The 19,907-nt window shown below is 43.7% G+C and overlaps 1 protein-coding gene and 1 long non-coding RNA gene across 2 annotated transcripts in view; one reads left to right on the forward strand and one right to left on the reverse strand.

Moving 5' to 3' along the window:
• Positions 1-12,094, forward strand: part of LOC121396108 — a 31,666-nt gene extending 19,572 nt beyond the window's left edge. Inside the window, exons 2-3 of the long non-coding RNA XR_005962827.1 lie at positions 7,449-7,550; positions 12,034-12,094. This is a non-coding gene — a long non-coding RNA (uncharacterized LOC121396108). The remainder of the gene's footprint in view (positions 1-7,448; positions 7,551-12,033) is intronic.
• A 987-nt stretch (positions 12,095-13,081) lies between these two features.
• On the reverse strand, positions 13,082-19,244 carry LOC121396022 (neuromodulin-like). The gene is made up of 7 exons (XM_041570617.1): positions 19,138-19,244; positions 18,989-19,042; positions 18,695-18,754; positions 18,315-18,385; positions 17,404-17,932; positions 16,805-16,838; positions 13,082-13,293 (listed from the first exon to the last, which is right to left on the reverse strand). Exons 1-7 carry the CDS (start codon positions 19,186-19,188, stop codon positions 13,082-13,084), a joined length of 1,011 nt encoding a protein of 336 aa, XP_041426551.1. The 5' UTR covers positions 19,189-19,244.
• Positions 19,245-19,907: the final 663 nt, after the last annotated feature.

The raw sequence follows: 19,907 nt of genomic DNA on the forward strand, positions 1-19,907 counted from the left end.
TAGTACCGCACTCCACATCAAGTTAGGAAGACCGGACCAGAACAGGGTCGAGCGTAAAAGGAGCCCGCCCCGGAGGGCCACCCCCACACGGGAAGTTAGTAAAAGCGGCGGAGATTAGTAGGGGGTTTAGGAGGGCAAAGTATGCTGAAAATCAGGGGCGTAAAAAAGTAAGCGCCCCAGGCAAGTTGGGTAACATACCTTTGGGAGTTGAAAAAAACAACATTGGCGCCGGATGGCCCCCCCCTAATGTTTTTTTTTAAAAAAGCATTGGGTGCGAGCCCGGCGGTTGGCAGAAGTTTAGAAAAAATTTGGGGGGCGGAGCGAGGCCAGGAGGAAAATAAGGTGTTTTTAAAAAAACATTGGTGCGAGGGGCTCGGTACGCATATGTTGAATATAAGGGGACATGTGGTGGCCAGGCGGATGTTAGAAAAATAGGGAGGGAGCGCAAATATCGGGTGGTTCGTAAAACTGAACTATGGCTTTGGCAGGGGACTGAGAACTTTCGCCTCTGTGGTGGTCCAGATGCTGTTCGGGGGGGCTTTTTCGCGGCGTTGGCGCGGATGCTTCGGCTTCGGTGCTGGTTTTCGTGACTTGGGGTCGGCATGTTAGGCTGCTCGGCGGCTTTTTGGCAACTGGTCCGCATTCGGGCTGTTCGGAATTGAAAGATGGCCAACATGCATCGGCGCTCTCACGGGAGCCGGGAGCTGGTTTCGAGACAGTGCAGGCACTGGCTGCGGGCCCCCTGGTCATGCGGGCGAGGAGCGGTGGTCCCCGGCCGGTGTCCCGGTCCTGATGGGGGGCGGTGGATCCTTATTAGGCGGGGTTGCTTCCCCAGGAAGTAGGACGCGGCCCATGGTTGGGGTCGAAGAGGTGTGTTTTCCTGGCGCTCCGTGATGGGAACGTTGGAATAGGTGGTTCTAAAAAAGACGTTTTGTGGTTGTTCCTTGTGGTTGGGTCGTCTTGCCTTGCTTTGGGCTCCTTCTGGCTGCGCATGAATCGGATCTAGAGGAGGACTAGGAATAGTGGAGGATGGACTAGAGGAAGTGCGATGGAAATCCTGAAATCGCTCGTGAGAGTTGTACTTTAATGGAAAGAGTAAGAGAGGTAGAGGAGAGAGATTGGGTGAACTGTTAAGGCCGCCTCGTGGCATAAATAGTTATCTGTATATAGCTGGATTCTTAGATGGGTTCGGAATATGCTGCCTCTAGCTGGATATAGTTGGGGTGGGTTATGGAAATGACGGGCAGTAACGACCGGAGAGTTACGCAGGCAACTTGGTGAGGATAGAGATGAAGGAGGGGGATTTGGAGGGAGTACAGAGGATTGTATTGGTATCGAGGGGCCGCTAGACCGGCGCTGTAGTCATGGGAGGCGTGTGGGGTTCCAGGTGTGGTGGATACAGGCAGCAACTCGGATGAGGGTTAATGGGAAGCACTTGAATCACGCTGCATTGGGTCATTTTATGCCTAATTGGGTGCTGGTTGGCAGAAGCAAGGCTTATATTAAATTGAATTAGAATTGAACGGGAGTCATCAATCAAATCCCAAATCCCTCTGTCCATTGCTGTAAGCTGTATGTTACTGGCGGGGTTTAATAGGGGCAAGAAGAAACTGGTTCCCATTAGAGGCCCAGGTGAGTAAAGGGCCCACTGGGGCTTTTCATAACCAGTCAAGCTCTGATCATTGCCCCTGCACCCATAACACAAGGCACCCTAATTCTAGGCTTGTGCTACTTGTCTTTCTTCTCAGGTCCTCCCTTACCATCATCATCTACTCTAATGCTGAGGCCACTAGGAGGATGAGTGATGAGTGGGACAGTTGGCCAATGGCAGTTGGAAAAAATGGCAGTTGACAGTTACAGCTAAAGAGCAGCTGAGTATATGGTCTAACACTTCAAAAGCTGTAACAAGTAAACAAGAAATACCAAACATACTATATTCTATAACTACAGGCCACAGGGGGTGCTGGGAATTGTAGTTAAGGCACAGCTAGATAAGCACAGGATTAGAGTTGGTGGGACAGCAAGTTCTCATGTTGTCTCATTCCCCTTAGCAATGGCACACAGGCAGATTTTGGGTACTTTGGCACCCACAAGTTTTAGTAGTTTGGGAAGGGGCATTTTCAAGGCCCATCATTGATTGTACCCTTCCTTGTAGTTATACCCATTTGTACTCCCTGGTGGCTTATAACCAAAAATTCCCCCCCAATGAAATTGGAAAAGATGGAACTGGAAAGATAAACTGACATCTCCAATGGACAATTTCATGACAAGCACCTTCCCAGACAATTACAGTAGCAGGCAATAGTGGGGCAATTTTGGGAGCTTTGGCTCTAGACTAAAGTCCGGACTGGGATTTAAAAATGGCCCTGGAATTTGAGACACACATAGGCCCTCATAGCCCCCCAGCAGCCCAATAAATAGTGACTGTCTATGGCATCTTACAGCAGCCCTTTTGTCATTTGCCAGATCCCACAGATTGCCAGTCCGGGCCTGGCTCTAGTCCCCGCACTACTATAAATCATGGAAGCCACACTGCCCAAACTATCCCCTTGTATTATTGATACCCCCTCCCCCCATAAAGTATGTTCCACTTACCTCTGAATCCAGAAATGAAATACTGGTCACTTGTGCCTGAGCTGTTAAGTCACCTTCCCTGGAAGCTTTCAGCCAATCAGTGCTGAGCTGGGAGTGATGTCATCCTCAAGTAAGGCATGATATACCAGTAATTGGCAGCCAATCACATCAGTCACACACATGTGCATTTATGAAAATACAACAAATAGACATTAAACATAAGCAGTCATAGAACCAGGGCCACCATCAGAACTCACTGGTCGCTGACTGGACTCTCCCATGCCCAATGAAGGAAGGTCCTGCTGAGATCTCCTCTCTTAGCCCATCAGCTACAACTCTGCTACTGGTTCTGGCTTTGAATGCTGGGAATTGTAGTTTAGCAGTGGCTAGAGAGATACAGTTATGGGATCACTGAGGCAGACAGTATTATTCTGTTTTTCAACTTTACTCTTTTGCAGCTCTTTAATGTTTATAAATGGAATCATTTTCCTGGTCTCAAATCATGTTCTACCTCCTCACCATCCAGGCAGCAGGCTTAAATAGACAGTAGAAGGGCAATAGTAACTCCTTAGACGCTTGCAGCCTATTGGCCACAGCCTTATTGTTATTGTCTTATAGGAGACTGGAGACTAGAGCTGCAACCAACAAATACTGCTTTAGTAGGGTGCGAGGCAGACCCCAGCAAAGGGCCTAAACATTCCCCTAAGCCGTGCACCCTAACCTTTTTTGAATTTAAAAAACTACATTTATCAGGCACCCCGAGGCCCCCCCAAAATCCTGCCGCCTTAGGCACAGGCCCTCGGGGTTTCTGTATATAAATACTCCCCCTGTCCTCTCCAAGAGATAACATCGGCACCTACATCAGTAGCAGTTTTCTGGAAACCGCAGATATTTTGTATGTACAATACTGTAGCAGGTGGCTGAGGAAGGCATCCACCTTCTAATTAAATCTGACAAGGACAGTCAAACTAAACTTTATTGTAATCTCAGCAGTATACGGATACACAGTGAGATGAAACGACGTGGCTCCAGCTAGTATATATCACAAAAAAGCACATAGAATACACAATATATTATTTAAACATTTGAAATGTACAATATATTGGCAGAAATTGGGATATATACATGTGTAAAACCTTTAGAATTGTGCAAATAAAATGAACAGTTCACAAAGTTCAGTTCCCAGTTCAGGTGTATCTGGAATGTAGTGGGAGGGCAGGCAGTGAGTTGACGATAAAAAAAGCTTTCGCGCGGCCTGGTTGTTCGGGCTTTAATGCTGCGAATGTTTAATGCTGCGAATGCTGCAGTGTTTGCATGCAGTGCTTCCTTTTATGAGGACTGCGAGAAAAACAAATTGTTTGTTGCATAATATTTTCCACACACTCCCTCTCTCACACACACACGTCATAATAGAGGATATTCTGTTGCCATATGTAAAAAAATGGACCAGAAAAATGGTGTAAAGTCAGTGAAACGTATTATGCATTAAATATTGGTGGGACCGTGGGGCCACAAAAAGTTGTATAACATATGGAAATACTTAAAATGAGGCTATGTAAAATGGAGGCATCACTGTATGTATCTAGTTGTAACAGGAACTCTAGAGGGAATAACTTTCTACAAACCTCTGGCTAGTAATTTTGTTAAGAAAGTAGAAAATACCAAGTGTTGTCCTGGCAAACAAGGAGTTTGTGTCACTAACAGAATGGCAATGCTATACATGTGCAACAGTTACTACTCGAAATATTTATAGAAAAGCTGTTGTTAGGTTTGTGTGAAAAACCAAAATGTGGGTACTAGTAAATTGTGAAATATGTTTTCTTCCTTGCCCCCCCCCTGGAAACTTTTCTGCGGACCCCATGGCTGCTGCACCAAGGAAACCCACCAAATCCCAGTATGGGTTACTCTTTATTCATTTTGCATGTACATTATGTACACTTTTAATCTGCCAATGTACAGGCCAGAACATGGTGCATAGACAGAAAAGCAGAGCTGTGAAGTCGGAGTTGGGAGGAATTTTGGGTATCTGGAGTCGCCAAAAGCTTTAGTTTATTTTGGATTAACAGTTATATGCGAGGTTTAATATTCAATACAAGTTTTTTTTTGGTTTATGTAGTTTAAAAACAGAGGAGTTGGAAGTACTATAAAATGAGGAGTAGGAGTCGAAGGATTTATGTACAGACTCCAGCCCTGCAGATAACAAAACAAAGAGGAGCCGCAGCTCCTCTTCACTTCCCGCTGTTCCAATTGTTTAGACCAAATCTGCCATACACAGCCCACCTAAACCCACCTACCCCGTCCCGCCCAAATCCCACCACTATATGGCAGTCCAATAGGGTTGCGGCCTTCCTATATATTTATCTTTTTTCCCTATTAATAACATTGGGATCAATCGTCATTTTTACCGGCCAGGCCGGTAAAATACCAGCCAGGTGGCAACCCTACAGTCCAAGTACCCCGCATAGACAGAGGCTCTAACCTCACTGATGGTAGTCCTGGCTCACACCATAAGCTTTAAAAACAGAACATAAAAAATGGTTTGTAGGCTATCCATAAGTTCAGTGTGTGAGCCAAGTGGTCAGATGCGGTATCGTATTGGCTAGCGTATGGCTGCTACCACATCCTGCCCACAAGATACAGTAGGATATGATGTTGCCAGCTGCAAGGCAGAGTACAAATTTCTCAAAATGGCGGTGCCATGTTTTTGCAGACTGCCCTGCATGCTATATGAAATCCTGCAGGTCTCTGCCCTCCCTTGTATTCAGCCATGCCTGAGTTTGGCAGCACCAGATTCAGGAGCAGCAGTAGTGGGGAAACACATGCAAGTTAGAAAGATATTTTATGAAAAGATGCTTATGAAAATGCTTATGAAGAAACATTGTTTACAAATAAGATGAGATGGGAGAGTTTACTGAGAATAGCTATACCAGCCTGCTAGGGTTGCCACCTTTTCTGGAAAAAAATACCGGCCTTCCTATAAATTTCTCTTTTTTCCCCTATTACAATGGTGGAACTACCGCGGGTGCGGCTGTACCAGGGCCCCCACACCCCTGCCCCATTTATGGGGCCCTCAGGCGCCGCAGCGTCCCAGAAAAGGAATTAAGTTACTTGTATTTTCGTGTGACATCATTGGTGGCAGTGGCATGCTTCGTCCAATCGGGCAGCGATGGAAGGAAGCAGGAAGTTCTGTTATTCCTCCTCCACCAATGTCCCTTCAAAGCCTGCACACCGGGAGTTTCAAGTGACAGTAGCTCCGCCTCCGCTTCAGTTCAGCTCCTGCATGTGATCTCCCCCGTCTCCAGGCTACGCTGGGAAGCGCAAGCAGGGGGCGGGTCCGTCATGATATCATGGCAAATGCTGGTGGAAGCACAGGCATTCTCGGAGTGGGAATTTGTTTTTTTCTCATCTCTCTCCCCACCTCCTCCATTTTACACAGGCACTGGCTATCACGCAGACCCACATGGAGGAGCTGCTGCCGCTATACTAGGGGGAGGGGCATCCCTGATGCGTTAGTAGGGGCGATCCTGGCCCCTCCGCCACCTGAGGCAGCAGCCATTGCTGCTGCCCCCCCCCCGAAATTCGCTCTTAAAGTACCAGGAGCAGCATTTTTGCTGCCCCTGGTACCTAGTACCACCTCAACTTGCCTCATTGGTGAAGCACCCCTGTGCGTTAGAGACCTCAGGTGCATGGGGTAAGTTTCTCTCAGCCTTTGTGTGCTGTGTGTGTGTGTGTGTGTCTGTCTGTGTTCTGGTACAAAGTCTTTTTGTGCCTGCAGCCTGAGATGAATGGCAGGTGTGTGGGCACACTGACTAAGACGGTCCCTGGGTTAGCGCTGCTACAGCAGGAGAGGGAAAAGTTTCTGCAGACTGCAGTCCAGGCCCTGGCACCAGGGAGCTCATTGCTAGTTGCACTGGGACACCCAGGGTTTTTTTTTTAATATAAATATTGTGATTCTTTATAGAACTTTGAAGTGTTGCCATATAACCCTGGGCAAATTCTTCCACCTGCTGGTTCATGATGCTGGCAGTTGTAGTTTATGTGGTCGATATGGTACTAGAATATGCTTTATATGGTCACAGAATAACCCCTCAGTGACTTCTAATATCCTTATCATTTACAGTAGGGGGTACATTATGCCTTATAATACATGAGTGATACTCAGAGTTCCCTGTATAACTCAGCCTGCAGCCTTGTGCCTTTATATGGTCACAGAATAACCCCTCAGTGACTTCTAATATCCTTATCATTTACAGTAGGGGGTACATTATCCCTTATAATACATGAGTGATACTCAGAGTTCCCTGTATAACTCAGCCTGCAGTCTTGAGCCTTTTTATGGTCACAGAACAACCCCTCAGTGACTTCTAATGTCCTTTTTTCGTGTAACTTTTACATTAACTGTTGTTGCTAATTTTTAATGACTCATTTGTGTATTTAAGCCCTCTCCTATTCATATTTCAGTCTCATATTTAAATCAATGCATGGTTCCTAGGGGACTTTGGACCCTAGCAACCAGACTACTAGCAACCAGACTACTGAAATTGCTGAATAAAAAGCTAAATAACTCAAAACCCACAAATAATAAAAAATGAAAACCAATTGCAAATAGTCTCAGGATATCCCTCTCTATATCATACTAAAATGTAACTCATAGGCGAACAATCCTTTTAGGGGGGGCCCAGTTGTAAATGTCTGTACCAGGGCCCTTTGTGGTCTAGTTACGCCACTGCCAACACTTTCAATTATATGTAACTCCCCCTCCCCCCTATTCCCCCCCCCTTTTTGTTTCATTTTTTATTATTTTATTTTTTGTTTTTTATTGTTATTCCCTTTTGTAAGAATTAATCCCCTATTTTCTGTATATTGCTCTTCAGGTTCTATACATTTACGCTCGATTGAGGATCCGGCTCACAGATGGTTACATGCCTCTTGCAGAGTTCGGCTAGTGTGTGGCAGTATCCGGTGAAATAAGAAACGTAAGAATAGCGATGACATTTCATCTACTAACACTAAGAGAGTGCGCTATTGAATCCCCACATGCCACTTACAATGAGCAAGCAATATAGCCGACACAGCGCCTATAGGAAGTGCGAGTAGATTCCTCTGGTAGAGGATGTACTTGAGTGAACATTGCATGACCACTGCCTATTGTGTGTAACAGAAACGCCAATGTAATATGCTCACCGTTCTCCACATCTGGTGGGTAATGGTGTAAGCTGTTCGAGTGATGAGTTACCTATAGAGATCCCAGTAAGGGTTAATTGGTAGTGTGTGTCAGCGATTGTCCAATGAGGTGCGGGCCAAGTGGTGCGGATAATACGGCAAGCGCAGGACACTCTAAGGCAGTGGTCCCCAACCAGTGGCTCGTGAGCAAAATGTGGCTCACCAATCCCTTGGATGTTGCTCCCAGTGGCCTCAAAGCAGGAGCTTATTTTTGAATTCCTGGCTTGGAGGCAAGTTTTGGTTGTATAAATACCAGGTGCACTGCCAAACAGAGCCTCAATGTAGGTTGACAATCCACATAGGGCTACCAAATGGCAAATCATGGCACTTATTTGGCACCCCAAGAACATTTTTCATAGCTAGTGTTGCTCCCCAACTACTTTTACTTCTGAATGTTGCTCGAGGGTCCAAAAGGTCGCGGATCCCTGCTCTAAGGTGTAGTATGTTTTCAAGGAAGGTATGGCCATGGAGCACAACGGAACTGCCATCTCTATGCACCTCTCCGTATCTGTAGTGGAGGCGACAACATACAAGGCATGTGTATAGCTGGATCCTCTCCAGCGTAGCGTCTACCTCAATGGCTTTACTCCCTCTGAAGAGGGAAAGTGGAGAAGACACGGTTATTTTTTTCCCCCCTTTTTTTAACTGTGAGTATTAAAGGTACTTCTAACAGTCGAGCAATTGCCTGTTCTCACTAAAATGCACTTATATTGAAGTCACTATATTTGGATAAGTCACACTGGGAATTATACAGTTAAATAGTAGATGGGGCTATCGGATGATGTCATCATGGGGCCCTAAATGGTTCAACCCCCTTAACACACGTCACTGCATTGTTTGGCGGGCTTTTGAGGGATTTAAGTTTGTATGGTGGTACACAATTTTCTTATTCATGAAGACGGCTCGAGCACTAGAGCCGAAATGTTGAAAATACATTTTTGATTTTTTGACACAATATGAAGTCCTGTTTGGTGCGGTTTTCTTTTTTGCTAATATATATATATATTATCCGGCAGTGCCCGCACTCGATCCAAGACAAAGCCAGAGGTGCACGATCAAATCAGAAGTAGTATATGAATAGTATATGAACATCTGCCCTGTGGGCTCTTGCAGCATCTGCTTTGGCGGCGTGCCTGCTGACCCATTACCTTTGACCCATACAATTTGACCACCACAATGGTTGTCACTTGTCTGCCTTAGTGGCTGTTGCCACCATCTGCTTTGAGGGAGTTCCCTCTGATCCATGCAATTTGGTCTCCATCATGGGGTTTGCTTATTCCTAGCTGTGCCCTTATTCAAACAGAGGGCTTTTTGCGTAAACACCAATTTAAATTCTTTGTATCTTACTCATGACCTTTAACCCATGCTCTTTATTGCTACAGGTGATACCAGCCTGCCTTCACCGTGCTAGTAAGCACCAAGTTAAAATCTGACTATAGAAGTCGAACACAAATGTAACAAAATCCCTCCAGTTTCTTCTTGTGATCAGCACAACATAATTTGCAGCTGTGCCTTTACTTGGACGGCCTTCAATGCCATTAGACCTTCGACTTTTGACACATGACCTTTGACAGCCATCATGGGGTTTTCTTATCAGCTGTGGGGGTTCTTGCAGCCATCTGCTTTGTCAGAGTCCCTTTTGACCCATGACCTGTGACCCATGCCATTTTGCACATGACCTTTGACCCATGACCATTGACCGTCATCATGAGGCTCATCTGCCATGTGGGTTCTTGCAGCTTTCTGCTTTGGCGGAGTGGTATACTTTTCTGCCTTGTCACTCTTGCAGCCATCGGCTTTGGCATAGAACACTCTTTTGACCCATGCCATTTGACCCATGACCTTTGATATATGTCATTTGACCCATGACTATTGACCACCATAATAGTTGTCATTTGTCTGCCTTGGTGGCTCTTGCAGCCTTCTGCTTTGTCAGAGTCCCCTCTGACCCATGACCTTGCCACCATCTGCTTTGAGGGAGTTACCCCTGATTCATGACCTTTGACCCATGACCTTTGACCACCATCATGGGGTTCGATATCTGCAGCCATATGCTTTGGTGGATTGCCCTCTGACCCAAACATTTGACCAATGCTATTTGACCCATGACCTTTGTCCCATACCATTTGGCACACGATCTTTGACCCATGAACATTGACCATCATCACGGTGGTCATTTTTATGGGAACTCTCTATACAGATTATGAGCAAAGTTTGGGAATGTTCCTGCTGAATTGTGCTTATTACAGGGGAATGCCTATGCTGCCATAGTTTTATGGGAACTCTGTTCAGGCTGTAAGCAAATTTATGGACTGTTCCTGCTGAATTTTGCTTCCCTATTTTTTGAGATCTCTCTGTACAGTCTTAAAGCAAACTTAGGCATTCCTTAGCTGCCTGTTTTCGTTGTTGTTCAGTTTGGATGCCAGGGTTGGGTTTTGGCTTTGTAGAGTGTGCACTTGTACCCCCAGGGGGTTGCACATGTCCTCTAATCTTTAGATCCTTCTCTCCGCTCCAGTTGTCCTCTTTATCAGTGTCTGGAGGTCAGCTTGTAGGAGGGAGAGGTCGGTCTTAACTGCCTCTATTTTTACAGATAGGGCTGCCCAGCAATCCTTTATTGCGGTGCATAGTAGCCTGGACTTAAAGCATTGTGCCGCCATCTTGTGGAGCAGTCCAGTCATGGAGTTCCAGCCTGGCGGCTGCATCTGGGTCTTGTTGCCACCCATAGTGTGTAGTGGTGTCAGGGGATTTGGGATTCGGCCAAATACCAGAATCCTTAATTAAAGATTCGGCCGAATACCATATAGAATCGGAATCTAAATTTGCATATGAGCAGTGACAGGAATGTAAAAAGTGGAAAAAATATTTTTACTTCCTTGTTTTGTGACAAATAGTTACGTGATTTCCCTTCTCACCCCTAATTTGAATATGCAAATCCTAGATTCAGTGCATAAAGCTTAGTACAAAGGAATACCTATACTTTTTAAAAATGACTGCCTTTTTCCTCTAATAATAAAACAGTGTCTTGTACTTGATGGTAACTAAGTTAAAGTTTATATGTTTTTAGCAGAATTAAGAGATGGAGATCAAAATCCCTTCTAGGGCTGGACAAGATTATACAGAAAATAGAATTTATACAAATCTCTCTCAAAATGTTTCCCCTGCTGGTAATAAAAAGTTCCTTAAGTTACCTGAAGTTGCATTTTGGGAACAAAGTGCCGAGTATGTTTTCCGACTGGCGATTTACTTTATTGCCGGTGGCAGAACAACCCGGATGCACCCAAAGAAGGAGAGAGCAATGGAGGGGAGGAGAATGCGACGAAGGGTGGGTAGAGAAAGCAACGGAGGGGAGGGTGACGAGGGAGGGGAGAGCAAAGGGAAGTAAGTGGTGCGAACCCGGCTAGGGGAAGGCAGAAGACATTTTTAAAGGTAGCTCCCAGCGCCCCCCTTTCATTGCTTTGTAGGACCTGCCTCTTCTGCCTGCTCCTAGTTCTGGCCCTGGCCAGTGGAAAAAACATTTCAGGGATATGTTTCACCCATGGTAGCACAAATTGAAACGTGGGCATCATATCTCCCAGTGTGCCATTAGTCTTTAAAGGCATTCCCAAGTTATTACATTGTAATTACCAACTTCTGCTCCTAGATGGCAGTGTAGAGTTGGGTTGGATCTATTTTACCTGTATATATAGTGTTTGGCCACTAGAGGGAGTGAGAGTAGTGAAACACATAGAAAGGGGTGGAGTTTAGAAGAGAACTGGAGACAAGCCACAGGGACATTTGTGCATCACAGGATGAACATCTACTGAAGAAGCCACCTTGCAGGAGAACCACAACCAGGACCCAAGTGAGTAGGAAGTGTGAGGCTCAGTTAGCATAGGTTTAGTTTTCTTATAGTGCACTGTAGCAGTGTTATGAGTCAGGTCAGGACAGTGAGCCAGAGGTTTTTGTGTGGGCTAAAGGGTTATGGGCTCATATTGGTGATTGTGTGTATTTTGCAAAAAAAGTCTATGATTCTGTGGGGTGAACCTACAGTTTTTGGACTTGGAACCTAAAGTATGTTGATTTCTAAAGTGACCTTCAATTTGATCTTTTTCCCCTTCATTTTTTTAGTCTATAACTTGTTATAGAAATAGAATTGTACAAAAATGACGGCAGATTTGAAAAGTTTATGTTGTCAAAAAAAAAACCATAATATAGGTTTTTTTAATGGATATTTTTACATACATTTGTCTTTATCAGGAATATGCAAATAAGAAGCAGAAGAAAAGAGAAGGATATAGCAGAAGGGATAGAAGAGAGATCAGAAGACAGAGGAAGACGTTTGCCTGGGACACTCTCATGGTAAGTATTATGGCTTTGGTCGGTACTGAACATGTTTGTATTTAGTCCAGCATTGCTGTGGGAGATATTGGGGGGTTGATATTGTGAGTTATTTTTAGCATAGAGCCCATTTTTTAGGTTTTTAGTGTGATGTGGTTGGTGTAAAATTCTACAGAAGGTTTTTTTCATGTTGTATATATTGTGGTAGTTCTAGGATCACGTGCTTAATTTGTTTTACAGGTATGGGATCGGTTATCTGGAAACCTGTAATCCAGAAAGCTCTGAATGTCAAGAAGGCTTTCTCCCATAGACTCCATTTTATTCAAATTATCCAAAATTTTAAAAACAGTTTTCTTTTTTCTCTGTAATAATCAAACAGTACATTGTACTTGATCCAAACTAAGCCTATTGGGTTTATTTATTGTTTAAATGAATTTCTAGTAGACTAAAGGTATGAGGATCCAAATTACGGAAAGGTTTACCAGAAAACCCTGAGCATTCTGGATAACAGGTACCATACCTGTACTGGAGATTTTTACCAGTTGGGGAGCTAGGATTTGCCTGGATGCTAATCTGGATAAATAGGATAATGATTTTTTGTTCTTTAAGAAAGCAATTTGGAATTTGGCCCAATAAAGCAATTACTTTTGAGACCTCATTTTGTGTGATTATTTGCAGAGGGTTGGGAGTATTATCTTTGGAGCGGCTGGGAGTATTATCTTCAGATCGGCTTGGTGGATTATGTTCAGAACGGCTGGGAGGATTATTTTCAGAGCAGCTGGATTATCTTCAGAGCGGCTGTGAGGATTGTTTTCAGAGTGGCTTGATTATCTTCTGAGAGGTTGGATTATCTTCAGGTCGGATGGGAGGATTATATTCAGGTCGGATGGGAGGATTTTCTTCATTGAGACTGAGAGGAATATCTTCATATGGACTGAGTGAATTATCCGCAGTGCAGATGGGATCTTCAGAGCGATTGAGAGGAAACTGAGAGGATTAACTTCAAAGCTTCTGGGAGGATTATCTTCAGGTTGGATGGGATGATTTTCTTTGTTGTGATTGAGCGGATGATCTTCATATGGATTGAGTGAATTATCCGCAGTGCAGATGGGAGGATTATTTCTAGAGCGGTTGTGTGGATTATCTTCATAGCGGCTGGGAGGATTATCTGCAAAGTGTCTAGAACGATTCATTTAGGAGCGGCTGGGAGGATTATCTTCAGAGTGGCTGTAGAGGTAGGCAATTTGGGTGCTTTTTTTAAATTGGCACTTCCGAGGGGCCCAGCGCACAACCCAGCCTCCCTTTAAAGGGGTGGTTCACCTTCAAACAACTAGTTGTTTTCCGATAGATCACCAGAGATAATGACTTTTTCCAATGACTTTCTATTTTCTATGTGTCACAGTTTTTCTAATATTGAAGTGTAAAGTGTCATTTTTCACCTTCTGAAGCAGCCCTGGGGGTCGCTGACCCTGTAAACTGTTCTAAATGGATACATTTAGTTGATACATTTCTTATCTTTGTCCCTGCTGAGCAGAATCTCTGGGTTTCATTACAGGCAGCTGTTAGAATTGATACAATAGTTGCTAATACTCCAGAGATGCGGCTGAGAAATGTATCAACTTAATGTTGCAAAATTGTAACAGTTCAGAGTCTGCACCTGATTTACTGAGCTGCTAGAATCAAACACCAGAGACAGGAACATTCAACTTTCAACATTCAACCGTAAAAAATAAATAATGGAAAGTAATTGAAAAAAGTTTTCAATCTGAAAACAACTGAATTGAAAAAAGTGTTTGGAAGGTGAACAACCCCTTTATAGAGGGTCCAGTATATCCATTTAGCTGTAAATTTAGTGACATATTCAGGGGCTGTAGCTGAGATTTCGTCAGAATGGTATAATTCACTCATTTTGTTTATCCAGTCCTGGATTATTGGGGGCTGCAGTGATTTCTATCATGTGGGGATCAGCAGTTTTGCCACATTGAATAGATGAGGTGCTATAGTAGAGAGGGACGGTGAAACATTTCTGGGACCATATAAAGGAACAAGGATACAGGCTGAGTTATACAGGGAACAATGAGTATATTTTGTGTATTATAATGCATAATGTACCCCTACTGTAAATTATAAGGATTTTAGAATCCATATAAAGGCACACGGCTGCGGTGAGTTATACAGGGAACTATCACTGTATAACTCATGTATTATGTATTATAACAGAGACTGTACACCCTATACTGTCATTCATAAGGATATTAGAAGTCACTTAGGGGTTATTTGACAATTTAAAGGCACAAGGCTGCAGGCTGAGTTATACAGGGAACTATCCCTTATGTATTATAACAGATTCAGAAAGTATAATATCCCAAAAACGCTCTGCCCGCTTGGTTCAGGAAAAGGGTCCTCGATCAGGTCACCGGTATCCTGATATCTGTAACTCGATTCGTAAAGAAATGAGGAGAGCACTCTGCAAGCAATTAATGCTGTGGTTATCTTTTTATTACTTGACTACTTGTACAAGTAGTCAAGTAATAAAAAGATAACCACAGCATTAATTGCTTGCAGAGTGCTCTCCTCATTTCTTTACGAATCGTATTATAACAGATTCTGTGCCCTATACTGTAATTGATATGGACATTAGAAGTCACTGAGGGGTTCTTTGACCATATAAAGGCACAAGGTTGCAAGCTGACTAATACAGGGAACTCGGAGCATTCGTCATGTATTATAAGGGATAATGTACCCCCTACATTAAATAATAAGCAGATTTGAAGTCATTGAGGGGTTCTGTGACAATATAAATGCACAAGACTGCAGGTTGAGTTACACTGGGGACTGGTACAGAAGTATTATAGGGGATAATAAACTCCCATTGTAAATTATAAGGCTATAGACATCACATATAAATGCACACGGCTACAGGCTGAGTTATACAGGGAACTCTGAGTATTGTGTATTATAAGGGATATTGTACCCCCACTGTAGATGATAAGGATATTTGTAGTAGGGCCCCTTGCCACAATTGTTTTTAGCTCTTTATGCCCCAGGTCACCAATGTTTTTAATTTTTAGGGCCCCTTTGTCACCATTGTTTTTAACTCTTGGGGCCCCTTGCCGCCAATGTTTTGAACTCTTAGGGCCCCTTGCCACCAATGTTTTTAACTCTTGGGGCCCCATTGCCACCAATGTTTTTACCTCTTAGGGCCCCAGGCGACCAATGTCTTCAACTCTTATGGTCCCAAGCTATCAAAGTTTTTACCTCTTAGGGCCCCTTGCAACCAATGTTTTAACTCTTATGACCCCGGGTCACCAATGTTTTAACTCTTATGACCCCGGGTCACCAATGTTTTAACTCTTAGGGCGCTAGGCCACCAATGTTTTCAGCTCTTAGGGCCACATGCCACCAATGTTTTTAACTCTTAGGGCCCCGGGCCACCAATATTTTAACTCTTATGACCCCGGGTCACCAATGTTTTTAACTCTTAGGGCGCTAGGCCACCAATGTTTTCAGCTCTTAGGGCCACATGCCACCAATGTTTTTAACTCTTAGGGCCCCGGGCCACCAATGTTTTTAACTCTTAAGGCCCTAGGCCACCAATGTTTTTTTAAGATTTAAATGAGGGGAAGGTATTTTCATGAGAATTGTCACCTGACAGAAGCACAGATTTTCCATAGGCAATACATTTCCTCGTTTACCATTGCCTTTATTCGGACCGGCGAGTGTTTGACCAAAGTATTTAACCTACTGCCTAGTTCTACTAATAAATTTGATTTAGGTTGAGTTAGGTAACTGTTTAAAGAGTCTACCTTGACTAAAAGTTACTGTTCCAGGTTCATGTGCAGGATTGGCCCAACTTGCCCCTACCTTCCTTATTACCCCTCAAAGGGCTTCCTCGCCTAGCAAACAATGGAGTGTGTCATTGTGGGGGCAGGAAGAAATATAATATTCCTCCATCACTTTAGCAGGAATCCCCCACCCCAAAAGGATGTCTCATAACCTGGAGAGAGTGGTAACCAAAAAACAAATCCAGCACAGGCATTCCCCAATATCAAGCACCTTCATATACTAAATGTCTGGTATAGTATAAATAGGCTGGTGGGAAGTGGATGGAATTCCAATATTAAGAGGGCAATGGACTTGAATGGAAATGCTTACATTGTGGCCTATGGAGTAAACCAATTTTGTAGTTCCTTGCAATCATTTGAGATCAATATGTGTCCCTATGTCTTTCATCCCCATCAATGTACATATTAAGCAAATAACCCTGCAGAGATATTAACCCATTCCCTTCTTCAAATAAACCTCTGTATCAGCACCACAACCCAGTTTTACCCTTACGCTGCCATTTTGAGCAGCTCCCAGCAGTATTAATTGCCCTGTCACCCAACCGGTAGAATGAGGCACAGGAGCCCCTTTCCTCAATATTCACCATAGGGATTAAAGAAAAACAGAGACTTTTTTATGGGGAAACCTGTCGGAGAGCACAGGATTTATTAAAATTAACAGCTAATTTATATTTGGGCATCCCTAACGACCAATGATCCAGAGGAAGGCGAAAAACCCTAGAGTACTATGGGAACCAATCTGCACTGTAGGTAAAAATTCCTTCCTGACTCCTAGAAACGGCAGTCGGTTTTACACCCTGGATCATTTAGGATTTAGGCCATGGTGTTGGGTCGGCGGCAGCAGCAGCAGCAGCAGGCGGCGAGTCTTTGGGTGGAATGCTGAAAAGAAAAGATATAGAAAGTGTTGACATAAGAATAAAGACATACTTGTTTCCTTATGATATTAAAGGCTATAGGTCTTGCTTTAAGAACGCACTATTCGTTGGGCCTGTGGGGACTGTTTGGGTCTCTCTACACATGGAATGCCTTGGCTTATTATGAATCTCAGTCTGAGCCTGCGCCATTTAATCTTTTATACGCTTTGATCACCTGGCGCCAGTCCATTACCCAGTAGCAACCCATTTCCATAGGTGGATATCTAAGCCAGATGTCCAGCAGCCCTATAAGCGTTACCTACCTCCCCTGTTATTGGCCTACTATAGAATCGACACTTTATCTGCAGACTTATCTCTGTCAGCACCCTCTTACAACCTAAAGGCAGCCAAACATTGGTCTATGGGGTGCCCTCAAAGTAATCAGCCTACGGCATCAACAGACAGTGTATGATTTCCTTTTATTGTTCTGATTGAAAATGCTCAGAACAGCAGGAAGTAAAGTGGAGCTGCATTGGACAACATGAGGCATCTCTAGATAATGGGTAATTGTCAGTAAATTGATACATTACCCAAACTCTCCGGAGCCTCTTCATGATGGCCTTCCTGAACTGTTTTCGGAGGGTCGGCCTCTCCTCCACCAGAGGATCTTTGATGATCTCTTCTTCACCATCAGCTCCCTCCTCTTTCTCCTCCACTGCAGGAGATTGCTCCTCCGTCGTCTTCTCCTCCATTCCAGGGACTTGATGTTCTTCTGCAGAACCTCCTACTTCTGCTCCCTCTTCTTTCTCCTCCTCTTCAGGGACTTGCTGTTCTTCAGCGGGAGGAGCTGTTTCTTCATTTGTTGGAGCTTCATCATTATCTTCAGCTCCTTTCTCTTTCTCCTGAGAGGCAAGAGCTTCCTCTTCTGCTGCTCCAGGAGCTTCTTCTTCCTTTTCTTCCTCTGCAGGAGCTTGCTCCTCCATCATCTTCTCCACTGCAGGGTCTTCAGCGGGAGCTCCTTCCTCTTCCTTGTCTTCTGTATGAAGGGCTTCCTCATCTGCTGCTGCGGGGGCTCCATCCTCCTCTTCTTCAGCTGCAGGACTGTGTGCTTTTTTGCTACTAGGTTTAAAGGGAAGAAAATGAAAAAAATGGGTCATTATTGTAATTTGTTTCCAAAGTATTGCAACTACAATTCTGATCACTGGATGATTAAAATAGCCAGATAGCCTTGTACCTAAGAAATATCATTATACCTGCTACACACCTGTCCCTACTGTAACACATTGGGCAGTTACTGAGCTGAGTAAGTTCCATGCTAGACTTCACCCAGTGATACATGCTGAGATACATGATATGGTTGTAGGGACCTAAAAAAGTTTAACAAGTTTCTGTGCTATCAGTATGGCCAAAAGCACCAAGAGGTACGAGAAAACATCTAGTTTTTTTGAATACGTTATGTGCCAGTAAGTGTAATTGAAAGTGTTAATTGCAAAATACATACCTAGCTGCTTTCTGTAGCTTCAGCTCCCTCAGGAACTCATGGTGAAGCTGGGTCAGATGTTGGTTGATAGTCTGTGAGCGCAGGGCAGGCACAAGGATAGGAGCAAAGGGGAAAGAAAGGAGACAATTAGGATTATGCCTGTATATGTGCTGCTAATAGTACCTTTATATGCTGAGGGCAGTCAGGGTGTGGGATTCCCTGCCGGCAGCTGATGTTGTGAAATTATAATTGAGCATCAGCCTTTTCTCATCATAGGGAGAAAAAAAACCAAATTACCCCTTGTGCCGTTGTCCAGATTGCAATAGACCAATCAAAGTTCATTATCTAGCGGTTAAACACCCAAGAAAAGCATCAGGGACAGTGATCCCAGGGGAACTTACATTCTCCAGCCGCAAATACTCAAGCTGCTTCCTCCGGTTTCGCACTCGAGTTGGATGATCCTGTGGAAGAAAAAAAACAAAGTTAAGCGCTTCTTTGTACCAATGCCATTATTGTGGCCATGTGAACACTTGTAATAAAACCATTTTTGTTTCTGGTGAAAATGGCACTTGGATGGGAGACTTTAGATGCCCCCAGGGGAGCAGGAGATACAATGAATGATAATGTTCTAGATTATTATAGAGACACACAGTGAATAATAACCTCTCCTATAATATTATACTAGTGACACTTACAGGAGGCAGCTTGGCAGATTTCCTGAGGGCGGCATATTCCCTCTTGATCACTTCCTGTAACATAAAGAAAGAAGCAGCGTGAGATAAGAGCTGGCAATCTAATATCATTTGTTCCCTATTCATCTAAACATCTATTCTGCATTACATACCAGAGAGTTGAGCATTTTCCAGTAATGCATGATGTTCTCTTTGGCCCTCATCCTCGGGTCCACGTCGCATGTAAGAAGGAAGTGCTTTCTGAAAAAGAAAGATATCACTGAATGTTAATAAAACATTTTCCAGCCGTATTGCCCTTGCAGTTACCCCTGGGGCAATAGCAAATGATTCCCAACATGTAACAAGTCCATTTATGTTTTACTTACAGGACGATGTTCTCGCCGAATTCGACCCGGTAGTGATGTTCTGCGGGAAAAACACAATTCAGTTAAATACGGAGCTAAAGGGGGAAAGGAATTCACAAATAATAAAACAATGGCACAACCTTAGGAACTGATAAATAATATAGGATTTTACCATAATAAGAAGCGAGGGCCTCAAAGTCCGTATGTTCCCCCCTGAAGTCCTTCAGGACGGAGTACAGCGTCTATAAGTAAAAAGAAAAAGCATTAGGGACAGAATACTAAGTGGCTCTGGCTCTGAGGAGAATAGAGACAGAAAGGGGTTTGGGTTTTTATGGGGCAAACATGCCAGGAATAAGGGCATTTTATTTTGAAAATTTAATAAACGTAGTGATTGGATTCCCTGGATTTCAGTTCTACCTGAGTCACATTGTTTGGCAGCTCCAACACGTATCTATATATATACATATATATATATATATATATATATATATACATATACATATATATATATATATACATATATATATACATATATATATATATATATATATATATATATATATATATATATATATATA

The sequence above is a fragment of the Xenopus laevis genome, chromosome 7S, assembly GCF_017654675.1.
Source record: "Xenopus laevis strain J_2021 chromosome 7S, Xenopus_laevis_v10.1, whole genome shotgun sequence".
In the NCBI taxonomy this organism is placed as follows: Eukaryota; Metazoa; Chordata; class Amphibia; order Anura; family Pipidae; genus Xenopus; species Xenopus laevis.